This window comes from Hypanus sabinus, chromosome 6, assembly GCF_030144855.1.
Source record: "Hypanus sabinus isolate sHypSab1 chromosome 6, sHypSab1.hap1, whole genome shotgun sequence".
NCBI classification, from domain to species: Eukaryota; Metazoa; Chordata; class Chondrichthyes; order Myliobatiformes; family Dasyatidae; genus Hypanus; species Hypanus sabinus.
The window spans coordinates 171338089-171358080 of NC_082711.1; the positions used below are offsets into that span (position 1 = coordinate 171338089).

The 19992-nt window shown below is 43.7% G+C and overlaps 1 protein-coding gene across 11 annotated transcripts in view; it reads left to right on the forward strand.

Moving 5' to 3' along the window:
• Nucleotides 1-19992, forward strand: part of msi2b (musashi RNA-binding protein 2b) — a 642445-nt gene that overhangs the window by 485331 nt on the left and 137122 nt on the right. Inside the window, exon 11 of one of the 11 annotated variants that reach the window (XM_059973528.1) lies at nucleotides 2584-3817. The exons of the other annotated variants lie outside the window; for them this stretch is intronic. Within the exon in view, the coding sequence (XP_059829511.1) occupies nucleotides 2584-2624 (41 nt within the window). The 3' untranslated portion in view covers nucleotides 2625-3817. Of the gene's footprint in view, nucleotides 1-2583; nucleotides 3818-19992 lie in introns of those variants that run through there. 11 annotated transcript variants of the gene reach the window in all.

Consider the following 19992-nt stretch of genomic DNA (forward strand, 5'->3'; position numbering starts at 1 on the left):
TGATGCAACCTCCACAGCCACACAAGGTAATAAGAGGATCATTCAGGCTCGTGCGACAGTAATGAGCTAACAGAGTTGACCCATCAGCTTGCACAAGGCAGATCATTCTATTTGCCTCTGGTAATAGCCACACAGTGAGGTAATTGTGAAATGTAATTCTGGATTGCACAGGGAGCTTGTGTAAATATTTGTAATAATCCCTGGCCGCTACGCTCTCTCTGGAGAGTTGAGGGCACTCTTTCTCAGCGACTCTGTGCATTTAATGTGGAGTGGGTTTGCTTCTCTCTTACACACCTGGTTGCTTTAATACAACACAGTATTTAACCATATAACATATAACAATTACAGCACGGAAACAGGCCATCTTGGCCCTTCTAGTCCGTGCTGACGCTTACACTCACCTAGTCCCACTGGCCCGCACTCAGCCCATAACCCTCCATTCCTTTCCTGTCCATATACCTATCCAATTTTACTTTAAATGACAATACCGAACCTGCCTCTACCACTTCTACTGGAAGCTCGTTCCACACAGCTACCACTCTCTGAGTAAAGAAATTCCCCCTCGTGTTACCCTTAAACTTTTGCCCCCTAACTCTCAAATCATGTCCTCTTGTTTGAATCTCCCCTACTCTCAATGGAAAAAGCCTATCCACATCAACTCGATCTATCCCCCTCATTATTTTAAATACCTCTATCAAGTCCCCCCTCAACCTTCTACGCTCCAAAGAATAAAGACCTAACTTGTTCAACCTTTCTCTGTAACTTAAGTGCTAAAATCCAGGTAACATTCTCGTAAATCTCCTTTGTACTCTCTCTATTTTGTTGATATCTTTCCTATAATTCGGTGACCAGAACTGTACACAATACTCCAAATTCGGCCTTAACAATGCCTTGTACAATTTTAACATTACATCCCAACTCCCTTACTCAATGCTCTGATTTGTAAAGGCCGACATACCAAAAGCTTTCTTCACCACCCTATCCACATGAGATTCCACCTTCAGGGAACTATGCACCATTATTCCTAGATCACTCTGTTCTACTGCACTCTTCAATGCCCTACCATTTATGATGTATGTCCTATTTGGATTATTCCTACCAAAATGTAGCACCTCACACTTATCAGCATTAAACTCCATCTGCCGTCGTTCAGCCCACTCTTCTAACTGGCCTAAATCTCTCTGCAAGCTTTGAAAACCTACTTCATTATCCACAATGCTACCTACCTTAGTATCATTAAATACCTTACTATTTAATCAGGCTCCCTCTCACAACTGCACTCAGTATCATTCCCCAGTGATATCATTGGTATTTCCTGCAATGGAGTTTTACAGGTTGAAGCGTCAGCCATCAATGAGCCTTGGCTTCCAATTCTAACATCCACTGAAGACTGGAAGTGCCATTTCTCTGGGCAGAAATGGCAAATATGAGGGGACATTGCTTTAAGGTGATTGGAGAAAAGTATAGAGGGGGTGACAGGTTTTTTTTTTACACAGTGTTGGGTGCATTGAATGCACTCCCAGGAGTGGTGCTGGAGACAGATACATTAGGGGCATTTAACAGATTTTTAGACACATGGATGAAAGAATATTGGAGGGCTATGTGGAGGGAAGGATTGGATTGATCTTGGAGTAGGTTAAAAGGTCATTACAACGACGTGGGCCAAAGTCCTTTATAGCGTTAACGTCAGTTTTCCGAATTTGAATTCTGTACAAAGGTTACCGATTCCCAGTATTTGTCAAAATTTTGCGTCTTTAAGCAAGATACTCCCATAGTTCCCTCAGTGAAATCACGTCTTCAAAGACTGGCTGAACAGAGAAAAATAGAATTGTGTTCCGTATTAATATTCAGAAAACAAAAAAAAACAGGGAGAGGGAAAACCTAATGAGTTGGAAATTCTGATTACTAAGCGACAAATTGGGTTTGCTGATGTTCCCAATTACACCCATGTGACCAATTAACCTGCTAACCTGGACGTTGTTGGAATCTGGGAGGAAAGCAGAGGAAATCCATGCGGTTATGGGGCGAACGTACAGACTAACCTACAGACGGTAGCAGGAACTGAATTCTGGTTGCTGGCACCGTGGGAGCTTTGCACTAACTGCTACACTACCATGCCACCCAAAGTTTAGCTCTGCCCCCCTTTTTATTTGTATTAGACTCAGGAACACACTCACCAGCAGCTGGAAGGAGCAGATCTGTTTAACTGGAAGGAATCGTGCATTGCAATGCTTAAAACTTGGCTGTGTGAGAACTATTTGCCTGCCTTAGGTGTGTGTCATTGCAAAGGCAGAAACTCTCATATAACATCACTGTAACTGGACCAAATGTGTCCATTGTACACAGCATAATTTATAACCAACCATCATCTCCTCCCCATCATTTATTGGCTGTTTTTGGTTTCGTGCTGATCAAATGAACGAGCATCAATTATATATTGATATATAATATTTAATTATATTATGAATAATCATCCACCACCTGTTTCATAAATGATTTATTTTTTTAAATTATAATTTCTTTGGGTTCTTTTCCTTTTGGGGCGATCACACCATTAATTTCTGTTCTTATTTCACTTTTCAGACTGTTTCCAGATATCACAAGATATTATTTTTATCAACTAATTATTTTTCTGTTGCAAATTAGTGAGGTTTCCAACAGTGTTAATGAGAGTCTGGGTGACTGGTTGTGATTAATTGTTGCCTTTTGCTGTAATTATCACTAATAATAACTGCCTGGGCCCATCACCTCTTTTATATATTTCTATATATACATATATATATTTTTTAATTATTTTTAAAGCACATTCCATCAGCTGTCCACCATTTTGCTTCCTGCATGATTTAGTAGCTTCTAATTTAAAAGCTTGTTTTATTTTTTCCTTTATTGTATAAATGGTTGCTTTCTTGTTCTTCTCTTTATTCCATCAGCTGCGGACAGTATTGGCTATCTACTTCCATATTGACTGAATGACATTCCCTTCTCACAATCTTTCAGCTTTTTTTTAAGAGTAAAACTTACTGCTTTTATAGCAGTCCCTAAAGCAATGTGTTATAATCTTTTTGAGGGTGTTCCTCTTTGTCAGGGGTTCCCAACCTTGCTTTATGGTATTGGTCCATGGCATGAAAAAAGGTTGGGGACCCCCTGCTTTTAAGTTAATGGTTACGTTTCCCTGGTCTCCATATCCCAAAGTGGGCAAGCTCTGCATGGAAATGCTCTTAGATAAGAGGGAACCAGCCTGGGCAAATATAGGTGTTTGTTTCTCTCTGCGGTAGTGATTATGGTTCATTTGGGGTCTCAGCAATCCTGGATTACTTAATTTGGGCCAGGCAAGACCAAGTTTTGTCCACATGGGCTAGTAGGTAATTGGCCTCTGTATGTCACCCTGTAGTATGTAAGGGAGTGGTAGAATCTGGCGGGGGTGGGGGGAGACATAAAATGGGATCGGTCCAAATGGGTGTCATTTGGGCTGAGTGTCCTGTTCTGCTGTTTACCATTTCCTGGAGTTAGAGACTTGCTGAATCAATTGATGAATCAGCCAACAGTGTTGCACATAGTATTAAATAAGGGTGATAGTTATCCCTCTATACCAGGGGTCCCTAACCTTTTTTTATGCCATGGACCTCTACCATTAACCGAGGGGCCTGTAGGCCCCAGGCTGGGAAACCCTCCTCTATACCTTCAAAGGGTTTTAATGAATCAGATGGGTTTTTCCGAGTGCCCAGATAGTTTTGAGGTCACTGTTCCTGATTCAGTTCAGGTTTAATGAATTAAGTTTGAATTTCTCAGTTGCTATGACAGAATATAAACTTGCTCTCCCCCCCCCCCCCCGCCCCGCAGTCCAAATCAAAGTCCGGTTAGCAACCGAAGCGCTTTCATACTTCCCCCCCCCCCCACCCCCCCCCCAAGCTGTGGTCAGTTCCTGATTCAGTTTACATTTAATGAATTGTATTTGAATTTCTCAGTTGCTCTAGTGGAATATGAACTTGCTTCCCCACCGGGATCAAATTCCAGTAAGCAACCGATGCGTTTCCATACTCCCACAGCTTTTAGGATAGGCTTAACTGGGCAGGAGTTTCAAGCCTTTGCATTATGCAATTTCACTGTGCTGCTAAAAAAACTAACGGCTTAGGGTCAAGACCAAAGAAAACAGCAGAAAACGCTGAAAGCAATCAGCACCTGCGGGAAGAAACACAATTAAGGTTTCAGGTCCAATGTCTTCATTAAAATCTTCCTATTCCATTGAAGGGTATTCCAGCTGGAGTGTTAACAGTTTCTGTTTCCACAGATGCTGTTTGACCTGCTGAGTTTCCCCCCCCCCCCATTTCAGATTGCTTTTATTTCAGATTTCCATCATCTGCAGTTTTGTTTTGCTTTCCTAAATGAGTAACAACCACTGGGGCATGTTAATTGGCCTTATGGAACACCACCGAGTGTTCTGTCCCTTCACAAGAGGGGCGATTTAAAAGAGCTGGGGGGGTGCGGCAAAATTGGACCTCTTTTAATGAGAGGTTATGCCATAATCTTCAGGGACTGAAGATTTTTTTTAAGGAGTGGAGGTAAATCAACACTACATGAAAGAATTGTGAGAAGTGTGATGTGAATTAAAGGATTAATTGTACATTTTTAAAAAGTCTCCCTTTTCTTGGCGGACTGAGGCTGTGTTCTATCACGATTAACATTTAAGGTGAAACTATATAAAACAAAATGGTTCCTTTTTAACCCTGTGGACTCCTGTAGCTTGGGGCCAGTAAATGACCAAACAGTATTTTTTCGTAACTAGTGCAATCGAGCAGTAAATAGGACTAAAATCATTCACATTCTCAGCAAAATCCAGTTGTTTAATTTGGCTAACTTTTTTTTGGGTCGGGACCTCCTGCTCTTGAGCAACTCACTTCATGAATCCAGCTCAACAGAGATTGCTGAATGGATTTGGTCATAGTCTAAAACCTTTAATGAGATCAGTCCACACAAGCCAGCGAAAGGAAAACTTCTTTTTTTCGCTTTTGAAGGTCATTTAATTAAAAGTCACGGAAGCTAAACAAGCTGAAATTATCATGTCAATCTATTCCTGTTAATTAAACATGCTTGATGTAATTAATTGTGTAGTTTGAAATAGTATTGACGACACTGGGCTTTTTTTAATGTGTATGTTTTACTTTGTAAAGGCACTGGTCTCTTTACTGCCTCACACTCTGTGGCAGTAGAACCCTAAACACTGATTGCTGTTATGTTTAAAACTTTTAATTTTCTGTTAAAGATTGAAATGGTCCCATTCTCATTTATCTGTAAACTTCGTTCATGTGTTCTGTTTTAAATTTTACTTTTTTTTAAAAAAAAACTGGGAATATTTTTGCTGTACATAGATAGACAAATAAAGATAATATCCTTCAATAAATCTCATGTAGTGTGTGCTGTGTGCTGTGTGCGTGCTCCTCTTTTACTGCACTTTTGATTTGTTTTGACCATTTAACAGACAGCAGCCTCTCTCCTAACCCCCCCCACCCCCCTTCTCCCCAACCATCTGTACTATCACCTAGTGCAGAGGTTACCAGCCTGGGGTCCACTAACTTCTCAGTTACTGGTAGGGGGTCCAAGGCATAAAACAGGTTGGGAACCCTGATTTAGTGTCATTTTGGGTACAACTGGAATTGCTTTTAATTTAGAACATAGAACAGTACAGTACTGTACAGGCCCGTTGACCCACAATGTTGTACTGGCCTTTTACCTAGTCTGAGATCAATCTAACCCTTCCCTCCCTCATAGCCCTCCATTTTTCTATCATCCAGGTGCCGATCTAAAGGTTTCCTAAATACCCCTAATTTACCTGCCTCTACCAACAACCCAGGCAGATTTTTTTCTATCATCCATGTGCCAATTGAAGTATTTCTTCAATGCCCCTAATGTATCCGCAACGATCAGCACTCTTGGCAGGGCATTCCATGCACCCACCAGTCTCTATGTGTAAAGAACTGACACCCCACCTAAATTTGATGATAATTTAAAAAAAAATAATCTTCATGAGCTCTGAATGTCACAAATCAAATGAGTATACTCATTGTTATAATATAGGAAATTAACAGTAGATATACAAGCCAAGGTCCCACCAATGTTGGCCACTTCCTTTTAAAATGGGATGCCAGCTATTATTCACTTTCCTCAAAATAGTGCCATGGAGTTGTACATCAACCTGGGCGAACATTAATGGGACAGCATCTCATGGGAGACAATTCCTCCTGCCGTGTCCCTGTCATTTAGTTCCATTAAGCCTAGCCCAACGACGTTGTGCTCAAACCTTTGGAGTGTGACCACAGAGTTAAGGCCCAGTCAGCCACTGGGAGCCAGAGCTCGCTTGAACCTCGCTTGGGAAGGTAGTGGAGGTGCATGGGGTTGGGGAGGGTCTGAAATATCACCCTGTGTTCCCAGCCTGATTACTGCTGGTGTTATCTTCACCGCAGCCCAGCTCAGGGAAGAACTGTGGTCAGGTGAGCTTCTTTGGGTGGCTTTCACACTTGACTTGCCCTGCACTAACTTCCAGTGTAAGTTCATGCAGGAGGAATGGTCACTCTAGGCCAGACTGTGTCCCCGGCGTAAATAAATCCCAATGTCAGGCTCAAGATCAGCACGGGATTTATCCTGGTGCAACACATCCTGTGTAATGTTCCTAGTGGAACAAGAATCTTGTAGAGGTGTTCTGGTTAGTGAATCAGAATCTAAAGCAGGTTTAATGTCACTGGATTATGTCGTGAAACTTGTTTTGCAATAGCAGTACAGTGCAATTCATCAAGTACTATTAATTACAATAAAAATATATATAAGTTTAAATTAAATTATAGACTCAATAAGAAATACAAAAATATTTAAAATATAAATTAAGTAAGTAGAGCCAAAAAAAATAGGTAGTGTCCATGGGTTCATTGTCCATAAAAAAAATCTGATGGCAGAGGGGAAGAAGTTATTCCTAAAATGTTGAGTGTGTGCCTTCAAACTTTTGTACCTGGATGCTCATGATTCTCCCTAACTTGAGTTCAGTTGTTCCATAGCTCACTCTAATTGTTTATTGATCTGGCCACTTCAGGAAGGGGTCCAGTGGGTGAGGGGTCCAAGGAATCTGGCTGCCGCGAGATAAACTTTCAGTTTCTCAGTGGCATGGATTTTAAAACCAGCAAAGCAATGTCCTTCTTGGCTCACTGACAGTTCTGTGCCCCAGTCGCCCACTGCCCCCTACTCTCTTCCCCCCCCCACCCCCATATCTTGACATTTCAGAGCACACGTGCTCACCCTGTGTCTCTGAATTCCCCTTCTCTCTCTTTAGAGAAATTATCTGCCTGTTAAATGGTTAAGTTTCAGCAAAGAACCAATCAGCTTTACTCTTCACGCTAAATTTGACCCAATTCACGCTTCATTTAAAGTTGAAATTTGAAATTTATTCACTAAACAAACACCCTCATCAAATCTTGCATGAATATCATTTGCATGAAACTGGCATTTGCTTCGTTTGGGTTTGATCAATGCTTGTGCATGTGTGTGTCTGTGTGTCTGTTTTCTCCCCTCACGTACTCATTTCCACACAACAGTCACACACTTTACACATCTACAGGTGGGCCTTCCTGTTCCTCATCCCCCAATTCCTCAGCTTTTCTGGCTTCTGCAGGCTAACTGCGCCACTGCTTCCTCAACATCTTTGTATGAGATGCCCGGAGCAGAGGCAACACAGCTCCAAGTGTTTGCAGGGAGTTTGTCAGTATACGAGTCTCAAGTCTGATCCAAACATCCAGTAAGTTACTGATTGCACTCACACTCAGTGGCTACCTTGTTTGGTAGAGGAGGTACCTAATAAAGTGGCCACTGACTGTATTTTGTACGTTCATGGTCTTCTGCTGTTGTCGCCCATAAATTTCAAGGTTCAACATATTGTGCATTCAATATTTCCAGCATCTTCTGTTAGTGTCTCAGAGGCAACCACCGATCCACTGCTGTAGGACAGAGATGGACTATTCCATGCTCAGTGATAATATTATTAACTGGCACCCATGGGCCTGAGCAAGAGGTCAAATCACACCATAGCAAGCTTCTAGAACACAGAACGGCACAGCACAGAAACTGGCGTTTTGGCCCACAATATCTGTTCCGACCACGATGGCACATTAAACCTGCATCTACCATCTCCGCTGGCAGCTTGTTCCACACTTGTATGTCCTTTTGAGATTTTCCCCCTGAACATTTCACCTTACACCCTAAAGGTAAAATCTCCACTTCTAATCTCACCTGACCTGAGTGGATAAAGCCCGCAGGCATACACCCGATCCATGCCCCTCATAATTTTGTATATCTCTATCAGATCTCCCCTCATTCACCTGAACAGTGGGGAGTAAAGTCTTAACCTACAGAACCTTCCCTGGAATTCAGGGAATGATGTGAAATATGTTGTTTTGCAGCAGAAGTCCAGAGCCAGTGTCAATCAGCCAGGATCCCGTGGAACAGTGGGGCAGGTTTGAAGGGCCTAATGGCGTACTCCTCCTTTTGCTCATTCCCGTAGATGCTACCTGAGCTGCTGAATTCCCCCAGCCTTTTGTGTGTGTTGCTTGGGTTTCCAGTGGCTGCAGAAACTCTTGTGTTTACTCCCGCTCCTGTTTCCTGGTGTTCTTGTGTATTTGAATGGCGCAGCTACATGGGAATTCAGTAATGCGGAGAAGGGGTTGTTCTGCTTAGAGAAGATTAAGGAGAGATTTAGTAGAAGTATTCAAAGCTTTCTAAAGTAATATCCAGAGGCATGGACTATTGATCTGAAGACAGGAGTTCAAATCCCATCATGAAATCTAAGGATGTTAAATTAAATCAATCTGTAATAAAACCAAGCATCAAATGACAGTGAAGCTCTGGAAATGTCATAAAGAAAACCCACCTGGTTCACTATTGCCCTTCAGTGTTGACCATCTTTCAGCACTTTGATCCGTAGGTGACTCCATTCCATTTCTCAACCATCCAAACTCTGCGTCACCTCAGTTCTGAACTGATTCCATGACCTATGGACTTTCAAGGATGCTACAGCTGGTGTTCCCAGTATTAATTGTTTGTCTGTTTGTTTAGTGTTGTGCAGTTTTGTCATCCTTAGAGTGGAGAAACAATAAATTCCATCTGGGTACCCTCCAACGTGATGGGATGAACATGGATTTCTCCTTCTGGTGAACGTTCACCCCCGCTCCCTTCCATTCCCCACTCTGATTTATCACTTCCTCTCACTACCTAATACTCCACCCTGGGCCCCTCCCTCGTTCACTTTCTCCTATGGTCCACTCTCCTATCGGATTCTATCTGCCCCATCCACCTGGCTTCACCTATCATCTTCCTGCTTGGCCTCTTTCCCCTCCTCCCCTGGCATGTTCCCCCTTCCCTCTCAGTCCTGAAGAAGGGTCTCAGCCCAAAATGTCAACTTTGTATTTATTTCATTCGTTGCCTGACCTGCTGAGTTCCTCCAGCATTTTGTGCGCGTTGCCCTGGATTTCCAGCATCTGCAGAATCTCTTGTGTTCGTCAGTTTTGTGTGTAGTTTTTCACTGATTCTGTTGTGTCCCTTTGTCCTACTGTGAATGCCTGCAAGAAAATGGATCTCGAGGTGGTATGTGCTAACAGATACATACTTTGAAATAAACTTGTTTGAATTTTGGACCTTCAGCCACCCACTGAAAGGGTTCAGCAAGGTATTCACTCAAGATCACTCATCAACATGTAATAAAAGCAGCTTTTGCAACTGGCAGGCAAACCCTGTGATTAAGTAAATAACGCATAAATTAGGTAAATAATTAATGCATTAAACCATTGGATTCTTTTGAAGAAGGATTTAGCCCAAGCTGCACTGCAGTAAGCGAAGGTTAAGGGGAACTGGAGAGATCGCAGTGGCACAGCAGGTAGAGCCGCTGGCTCACAGCTCCAGAGTCCCTGGTTCAATCCCGACCTCAGGTGCCGTCTGCGTGAGCTTCTCCAGTTTCCTCCCACGTCCCAGAGACGTCCCATTTGGCCATGACAAATTGACACTTACTGTGTGGGTGTGTGATAAAATTGGGGACATTTGATGGAAGAGCATGGAGAATCAATGGGATTAATGTAGGACTAATGCAAGTGACTGGTGGCTAGCAGAGACTGTGGGCTGAAGGGCCTATTAAGTCTCAATGAATGAGACTTAGTGATGGAGAATACCAATGTAAGTTAAACAGCAAAGGACCAGAGGTGAGGTGAGGAATTGCTTTACACAGTGAGCTATTCTGAGCTGCAGTCCACTAACTGAAAAGGCCCTGGAAGCACGTTGAGTAGTTTTTTTTCATTTGATGAGCAGGACCATGAGGAAGGGGTAAGGATGTAGGAGTGGTTGGCCAGCTCTACCGAAGATCCAGCAGAGCCATGATGGGCTGAACAGCCTTGTTCCTTGCTGTGTTATCTGTGCCTCTTGGTAGGTGGTGCCCATTCTGCTGAATAAACAGAAGGCCACACAAAATTGGATTCGCACCCCCCGCAGAGTCGCAGGAGATTTCAGTGTTAGTATCCTCACCTTGTCCTACTAAAGCAGCAACGTTGCAGCAAGCAGTAAACTTGAACCATGCACAGCTTTGCAACTAACAAGCAAAAGCTCTGCAGTTGTGATCCTTCACCAGACACCATTAGGAGACAGGCAATTGATGTTCCAGGCTGAGACCCTTCTCGCACCACTCTCTGAAGAAGTTCCCCTTCAGGCATATTTCATGCTTCACCCTTGACCTATGACCTCTATTTCTAGTTTCATCCAGGTGTGTTCAAAGAGCCCCTGTATCAAGGTGCTGAGATGCGCCTACAGATTATCGTTGCCAACTGTTGCATTTGGTTTTGTCACAGAATTCTGATGCAAGGGCCCTTTCTTTAATGTTTCTCAGTAGGTCACAAGGAAATTGTATCTCATCTTTTTTGCATCTTGCACGTTGCCAGTGCCAATATTAATCAGCTGTCTCCTTCATGGTTGGCTCATTCTGCAGGCCTGGGCGAGTCACCTTATCTCACGGTCTGACGATTTGCTTCAGGCTTGGAGCACCTATGCATAAAGAACTAGTTTCTCACTGTGTCCTGCCTCGCTTGAAGACAAAAGTTTTCAATGGAATTTTTTGTCAGTGAATGCGTGGTCACTGTTTGATTTTCCCGAAGTCTGCATATTTCCTCAGACTCTGTTTCTCTCACCCTGGTCCTTTCCTTGTGCACCTTCAGCTCCCTTTACTCCGTTGTGTTACCTGTGCCCTCAGTTGCCTGAGAATGTTTCAATATAACATCATAGAACACTACAGCACAAAAGCAGGCCCTTCAGCCCATCTAGTCCATGCTGAAATATTAATCTGCCTAGTTCCATCTACCCAGACCTGGACCATATGCCTCCATACGCCTCCCATCCATGTACTTACCAAAGCTCGATCTACCCTCTGAGTGAAGAAGTTCCCACTCATATTCCTCTTTAATATTTTGCCTTTCACCCTTAACCTATGACCTGAGATTCTAGCCTCATCCAATCTCTGTGAAAAAAAATCTGCTGGCGTTTACCCTATTTATACCCTTCATAATTTTGTATCGATCGTTCGTGATGTGTCGTGTCATATAGCGTTTACGAACACGGTTTTTCCTTGACCATGATTGCTCTTGGCAAATTTTTCTACAGAAGTGGTTTGCCATTGCCTTCTTCTGGGGAGTGCCTTTACCAGACGGGTGACCCCAGCCATCATCAATACTCTTCGGAGATTGTCTGCCTGGTGTCAGTGGTCCCATAACCAGGACTTGTGATCTGCACCAACTGCTCATACGACCGTCCACCACCTGCTCCCATGGGTCACGTGACCCTGATCAGGGGGCTAAGCAGGTTCTACACCTTCCCCAAGGGTGACCTGCAGGCTAGCAGAGGGAAGGAGCACCACACCTCCTTTGGTAGAGACATATCTCCACCCCATCACCCCCAATATTTTGTACCTTTATCAAATCTCCCCTCATTCTCCTATGCTCCAGAAGATAAAGTTCTAACCTATTCAATCTTTACCTATAACTCAGATCCTCAAGTCCCAGCAACATTTTTGTAAATTTTCTCTCTACTTTTTCGATCTTACAGATATCTTTCCTTCAGCTAGGAGACCAGGATATGTGGGACCTTTTTTTCTCAACAGAAAATTGGCGTCTGCAGTAAATTATTAGAACTCAGCAGTCAGATAAGAAGAGAGTTGGGTCCAAAGAGGCTCTGTAAGGAATCTCAGATCCTCTTCTTAAAGCAATTATCACTTCACATCCACCCCCTCCTCAGGAGCCAAAATGAACAAAAACTGGTACCTCCCCCGTCTCTAGGGTTGTCTTTTTAACTTAAGTAATGACTTTTTTTTAGTTTTTATTTACTGAGAGATTAAGAAAGCTTCATATTGGGTTTGGATAGAACAGCAGACTAGAATACAAATGTAGTTTTTGAAAGGTAGATCAAACATTTAACAGCACAGTTCACGCCCTTCGACTCATGATGTTGCGACAACTTTTTAAGACCCATCTAACCTTTCCCTCCTACATACCCCTCCACTTTTCTATCATCCATGGGCCGATCTAAGAGCTTCTTAAATGGGTAAATAATAGGTAGCTATATAAAAAGTTAAGTCACAAGAGAGTGCAGACTCTGAATTCCTGAGCTGGAAGCAAGATGCTGGAGGAATTAAGCAGGTCAAGCTATATCTGTAGGCGTGGTGGTTGGGGGAGTCAATAATCGACATCTCAGATCAAGGCCTTTCCTCTGGGGAAACTTTTGCTGAGATCTGAGACTATAAGGCACAGACCCAGTGGGCTGAGTGGCCTCCAGTGTCAGAGAATGAGCTATACTGGCTGCCGTGTGAAAACCTCTGGCTGTAATGCTTGTTGCTTGATAAAATAAGGAAGGATTGCTTCCCTCGCACTGCCTATGGAGGTCCCTGCGATGAACTGAAGGAGGCTGGGAGAGGGTCTGTTTCCAATCTGTTTGGCCTGACAGTTTGGGGTGATGGTGGAGTAGAGATAGATGAAAGGAAGTAACCAGGCTCTACAGAAGCTGGCCAAGTCATTAAAGAGATCCAGCTGCAGACCCTAATGAGGATGCAAAGGAGCTTGACAAATACATTGCACTAATGTCACAGGCTTCCTAAATGTCACATTAGCATTTTTGACACTTCTTCTCCATTTGCACTGATGTAGTAGGTTCCTTCAGTAAGTTAGGGAGGAATTGGGTTGATGAGATTGCATGAGGCGGAGGAAGTTATTGCTTTCTCTCTAGACTAGTTTATTACTGTCACACATACTGAGGCACAATGATAATCCTTTGCTTTGCATGTTATCCATAGGGCAGTATGTGGTTAGCTGATCACTTTACAGCAGCTAGCTGATCGAGCTTGGTTTGATTCCCACCACTGCCTGTAAAGAGTTTATATCTTCTCCCCGTGACTGCGTGGGTTTCCTCCAGGTGTTCTGATTTCCTCTCACAGTCCAAAGACGTACGTGTTAGGGTTAGTGAGTTGTGGGCATGCTATGTTGGCACTAGAAGTATGATGACACGTGTGTTCTTCCCAGCACAATCCTCACTGATTTGATTTGATGCAAATGAGGCATTTCAATGGAATCCCACCCTCAATATTCTAAACTCCAACAAGTGCAGGCCCAGAGCCATCAAACACGACTCACAGATAGGATAGATAGTAGGAATCCTAGAGGTTTGCTTTGATGTACGAGTGACAAATAAAGCTAATCTTAAAATCATTCAGATAATTTCATTACAACAGTGCATTGAAGTAGTTCAAAGGAAAATAACAACAGAATGAAGTTTAGCAGAGAACGTGCAGGCAGACAAAAAGGTGCTAGGCCATGACAAGATAGATTTTGAGGTAAAGAGTTGATCGTATCATACTAGGGAACTATTCAACAGCCTTATAACAGTGAGATAGAAGCTGTCCATGCACCTTTCTTGTAAGTTGTTTCAGGCTTTTGTACTTTCTGCCTGATGGGTGGGGGAGAACGAGAGAATGCCTGGGTTGGGTTGGGTCTTCAGTTATGTTGGCTGTCTTACTGAGGCAGTGAGACGTGCAGACAGAGTGCATGTGGTGTTTTCTGGGCATGATGGCCTCTGCTACTGTTTGTTTTTACAGACTGTAAGTCACAGAGTTGTACAGCTCAGTAAACAGGCCCTTCAGCCCATCATTTCATACTATTGTACTTATCTGTTCTAGTCCATTTACTAGCATTCTGTGTCAACTGTTTATCTACATGCTTCCTAGACATTGTGAGACTCTGTGCTCCACTATCACCTCAGGCAGTGAGCTCCTTCTCATATCACTCTCTGAGTGAAAAAATACACCTCTGATCTCATCTAAACCTCCAACTTATCACCTTATACTTTTGTCCTCTTGTTTTTGACACCTCCACAAGGGTTAAAGATTCCTACAGTCTACCCTATCGATGATGCTTCTGCGCCTGTACTTGCCAGAGTTTATAAAAAGGGGGATGGGATCTCATTGAAACCTACCCTATCTATTAGGGGTGTTTGATTGCTCCTTCTGCCACAAAAGGTGGGAATTCCTGATGGTCACCCATTTCAATCTGACTTCGCATTCTCATTCCAATATGCCAGTCCATGGCCTCCTGTACTGTCAAGATGGAGCAACTCCCAGGTTGGAGGAGCAATACTTTATATTCCATTTGGGTAGTCTCCAAACCAATGGCATGAACATTGATTCCTCTAACTTCCCATAATTCCTCCTCGCTCCCCTTTCTTTTGTTACCATTCTGGCTCCTCACTTTTCACCTTCTCCTCACCTGCCTATCACTTCCCTCTAGTACACCTCCTTCCATTTCTCCTATGGTCCACTCTCTCTCCTATCAGATACCTCCATCTTCAACATTTATCCTCTTCCACCTATCACCTCCCAGCTTCTCAGTTCATCTCCATCTGCCCCACCCACCCAACTTTCCTCCCACCAGGTCTCACCCATCACCTCCCAGTTCGAACTCCTCCTTCCTCCACCATCTTCTAAGTCCAGCTTCTCCCCCCACCCCCCACACTTCCTTTCCAGTCCTGCGGAAGGGTTTTGGCCTGGAATGTCAACTTTCAATTCCTCTCCATAGATGGTGCCTGACCATCTTGTGTGTGTTGCTCTGGATTTCCATCACCTGCAGAATCTCTGTGTTTGTCAGTTGGCCTTCACTCACTCTGTCACCTGCAGCCTCCAGCTACCACCTCCCGGCCTCTTGTTAATATTTCCACCTTTCCCTCCCCGGTCCAGTGGTTAGGGTTGAACGAAGGGCACTGGATCTGTGAGGCAATGGTCTTCCAAACACACCATTGTTTATTATTCATTCGTGGGATGTGGGTCTTGCTAACATTTATAACCGTTAACCTAAGGATAAGAAGTGGCGAACTCGGCCTTGAGCCACAGCAACCCGAGTGATGCTTCTGCTGAATTTTACCATCCGTGGTTAAACCACCCATGATGTAGTTTGCAAACTTCTGGTCACCTCATTATAGGAAGAATGTGAAAGCTTTAGGGAGTGTGCAGAGGAAATTTACCAGGAAGCTACCTGGACCACGGAGCATACGAGGGGTGATTGATAAGTTCATGGCCTAAGGTAGAAGGAGCACATTTATTTTTCAACATAGTCCCCTCCTACATGTACACACTTAGTCCAGCGGTCGTGGAGCATACAGATCCCTTCTTTGTAGAAGTGGTCCATGGCAGGGGTGATTGATAAATTCGTGGAGATGAGTTATTAACTTCAAACTTTCTGCATTATCACTCAAGGAGTTGAACTGCACGTGCATGTAACAAGAGCATCTTGGACCTCCAGGTGGTCCACAGCAGGGGTGATTGATAAGTTCGTGGCCTAAGGTAGAAGGAGATGAGTTATACAGCTCTCGTTACATGCACGTGCAGTTCAACTCTTTGAGTCAAAATGCAGAAAGTTTGAAGTTAATAACTCATCTCCTTCTACCTTAGGCCACGAACATTAATCACCCCATGCTGTGGACCACTTCTACAAAGAAGGGATCCGTATGCTGCACGACTGCTGGACTAAGTGTGTACGTGTAGGAAAAATAAATGTGCTAGGTTTTCTAAAGTTGACGCCTTCTACCTTAGGCCACGAACTTATCGATCACCCCTCGTAAATGATAAGGGTAGGCTTTTCTCTTTGGAATGAAGGAGGATGACAGATGACTCGACAGAAGTGTATAAGATGATAAGAGGCATAGATCAGGTGGAAAGTTATGGCTAATACCAGAGGACATAATTTTAAGATGATTGGAGGAACGTGGGGGGGGGCGAATATGAGAGGTGGGTCTTTTACATGGAGAGGGGTGGGTGTGTGGAACACCCTTTCAGGAGTAGTGGTAGAGGAAGATACACTAGGGGCACTTAAGAGATTCTTGGATAGGCACTTGGATGATAGAAAGACAGAGGGCAATGTAGGAGGGAAGGTTAGATTGATCTTGGAGTAAGTTAAAAAGTCAGCACAGCTTTGTGGGCTGAATGGCCTGGACTGTGCTGTAATGTCCTATGCTCTTTGTTACAACTTGCTTCTGCTTGGTATCATGACCATCGCATCCATAGTATTATTCTGCTGACGAGATGCACCTATATGTCCCCTGAAGACCAAAAAGGCTTATTGCTGTAAATACGACTGTCTCAAGGTCAGCTAGAGGCTAATTGCTTTTAGTTGGATTGAGGCATTTTCAGGAAATGATTGGAGTTTGATCATTCTGTTTTGGACGTACTGTCAAAAAGTGTGGAACAGTAATTTTCACATAGAATGCCTGAAATCTGAGAGAGACAGCTCAATTTTTTCCACAGTCCCACTCCAGGCGTAGGGCTGGTAAGGCCGGGTTTATCATAGCTTGGAAACAAGTGCAATGAGCTGAGCCTTTCTGAGACTGAATGGCCCATGACCCCATTGCAGGCCAGCAAGCTGAGGAAGAGGGTCAGTGGTAGAAATTGATGAACCGCTGATGTAGGAAGGGATTTACATGTAGTCCACTGAGTTCAACACAATTCAATTTAGGAAGCAGAGTTCCTGACTGCATAAGTACCGGGACCCCTGTGTTGAGTGAGCTACGTACCCAGAAAGCTACTGGCAATGCGATTTTCATAATGTAAAATCATACCATCTGCACCTATGCCAAGTGATGCGAGTTGAGAAAAAATTGGCAAGTAAGTTCACTGCGAGTATATTTTTGTTTTGTGTATCAGATTATTTTGGTAGTGATCTGTGAAATCTGTAAGGCCTAACTTCCATTACTCAGACTCCTGTTACATAAGGGTCACCTACAGTAGAGACAGAGAAGAAACATAGAAAACCTACTGCACAATACAGTACAATAAGCTGTTCCGAACAGTCGCAAATATCTGACCCCACACAAAATGCTGGAAGAACTCAAAGTTCAAAGTAAATTTATTATCAAAGTACATATATGTTACCCTGAAATTCATTTTCTTGCAGGCACTTACAAGAGAATAAAGAAATACAATAGAACTTTTGAAAAACTATACATAAGCAAAGTCAGATAAACAAATAATGTGCAAAAAATATATACAACTTGGATAAATAAAAAATATTTTTGGAGCATGAGTTGTAGAGACCTTGAAATTGCATCTGTAGTCCCGGAAGAAGGGTCTTGGCCTGAAATGTCAGCTGTTTATTCCCCTCCACAGATGCAACCTGACTTGCTGAGTTCCTCCAGCATTTTACGTGTGTTGCTCAGGATTTCCACCACCTGCAGAATCTAAACACGAGATGTGGTCGCCACAGTGGCACAGCAGTTAGTGCGACGCTGTTACAGAGAGGGGCGTCGGAGTTCAGAGTTCAATTCCAGCATCCTCTGTGAGAAAGTTTGTACGTCCCACCTGTGAAAAGTGTGAGTTCCCTCCCACAGTCTAAAGACGTACTGGTTAGTAGGTTAATTGGTCATTGAAAGTTGTCCTGTGATTAGGCTAGGGTTCAATCGGTGGGGTTGCTATTCTGTGTTTTATCTCCAAATTTTTAAAAATCTGTTAATCCGTAGAATCTCTTGTTTTTAAAGTAACAGACCCAGCCTGATGTTGACAGGCAACAAAGACCATTGTGACTCTGGTATATTTTTATAGAGAGGTAAGGTGCACAGATTGAGTAGAGGAAGTAGGAAGGTTGTGTATTTTTTTAATGGCAGGAGGTTGAGAGGTGTTGGGGGTCAGAGGAACATGACTCAATATAAGTTAGTGTGTAGATTCAGCAAGCAATGAAGAAGGCCAGCATTACCACCAGAGCATCTGAAGAGTGGAGACTTTGTACTCCAACTATGTTGTACTCTGGGGAGACTTCATCTGGAATATTGTGTTTGGGCCTGATAACCCCAGCTAAGGAACAATGCACTTGCAATAGAGGACGCGCAGTGATTCTCACTTTGTGCTTCGGATGACAGGTCCGTCTGTGAGGAGAGATTAATTTCACTAGGTCTGTACTTGACTTCAGGAGAATGAGAGTTTGATCTTGTAGAGACATGCAAAATTCTTCAGGAGCCTGACTGATGGAGGTGACTTGTTACAGAGGTTTCAAAGGTACATTTAATGTCAGAGAAATGTTTACGATATACATCCTGAAACGCTTTTTCTTCACAAACATCCGCGAAAACAGAAGAGTGCCCCAAAGAATGAATGACAGTTAAACGTTAGAACCCCAAAGTGCCCCCCCAGCTCACCCCCCCCCACATGAAAGCAACAGCAAAGCAACGATCCTACCGCCCCCACCAACAAAATAAAAGCATCGGCACCCCCCTACCGAGCACTGAAATGTGTAGCAAAGCTTCAGCAAAGACACAGACTTGCAGTACCCCAAAGGCTACTCATTCACCTGGTATTCAACATACCACAAGGCTCTTTCTCCCTAATAAGGGAGAAAGCGATGTCTCCATTTCACAGGTGTACAAGCTGATCGAGTGGACAGCCCGAGACTTTTTCCCAGGGTGGGAATGGCTAATACGAGGGAGCATGATTTTTAGGTGACTGGAGGAAAATATAGGGGGGGTTGTCAGAGGTAAGTTTTTTTTACACAGAGAGTAGTCGGTGCATGGAGCGCACTGCCGGAGGTGGTGGTAAAGCGGGGGGGGGGGGGCATTTTAAGAGAGTCTTAGAATGGCACACGGGTATCAGAAAAATGCAGAGCTATGTGGGAGGGAAGGCTTCAAGTAGGTTAAAAGGTTGGCACAACCTTTGGGCCAGAAGGCCTATATTGGGCTGCAGTGGTGTGTGTTCTCAATGTGGGGTGTTGATTCCTTAGCAGGAGTGTCTAGAGCTAGGGATCACAGTCTCAAAGTAAGGAGTTAGCCATTCAAGGCAGAGAGAGAAAAATAAATTTCTTTGGAATTCACTATCCGAGAGGACAATGGATGTATTGTCATTGAGGACGTTTAAGACAGAAGGTAGCACTGAGTTAAAACATTGGCCATGATTTTATTGAATGGTGGCTATGAGGAGCTGACTGGAGGACTGTCTCTCCTGTTCTTATGAGGAGGAAATGCGACAGGAAATAACAATGATACAGGAAACACAATCTTTCCGAACTGATGGGATAAAGTGCCACATTTGGACAGTAGCTCAGGCAGGACGCACCTTCTCCTTCCCCTCGTTTATGGGCAATAAATAGAGCTAGCATCATCATTAAGTATGACATGGCCTTTCTACAGAAGCAGTTTGCACTGCCTTCTTCTGTCACCCGTCCTTTCTATTATCAACACTCTTCAGAGATTGCCTGGCATCAGTGGTCACATAACCAGGACTTGTGATATGCACCAGCTGCTCATACGGCCACCCTCCTCCTGCTCCCATGGCTTCACATGACTCTGATCGGGGGGGGGGGTGGGAAGTGGGAGATACCCAAGGGTGACCTGCAGGCTAGCAGAGGGGAGGGAGCACCTTGCACCTCCTTTGGTGGAGATGTGTCTGAACCCCACCATTCAATCAGTAGA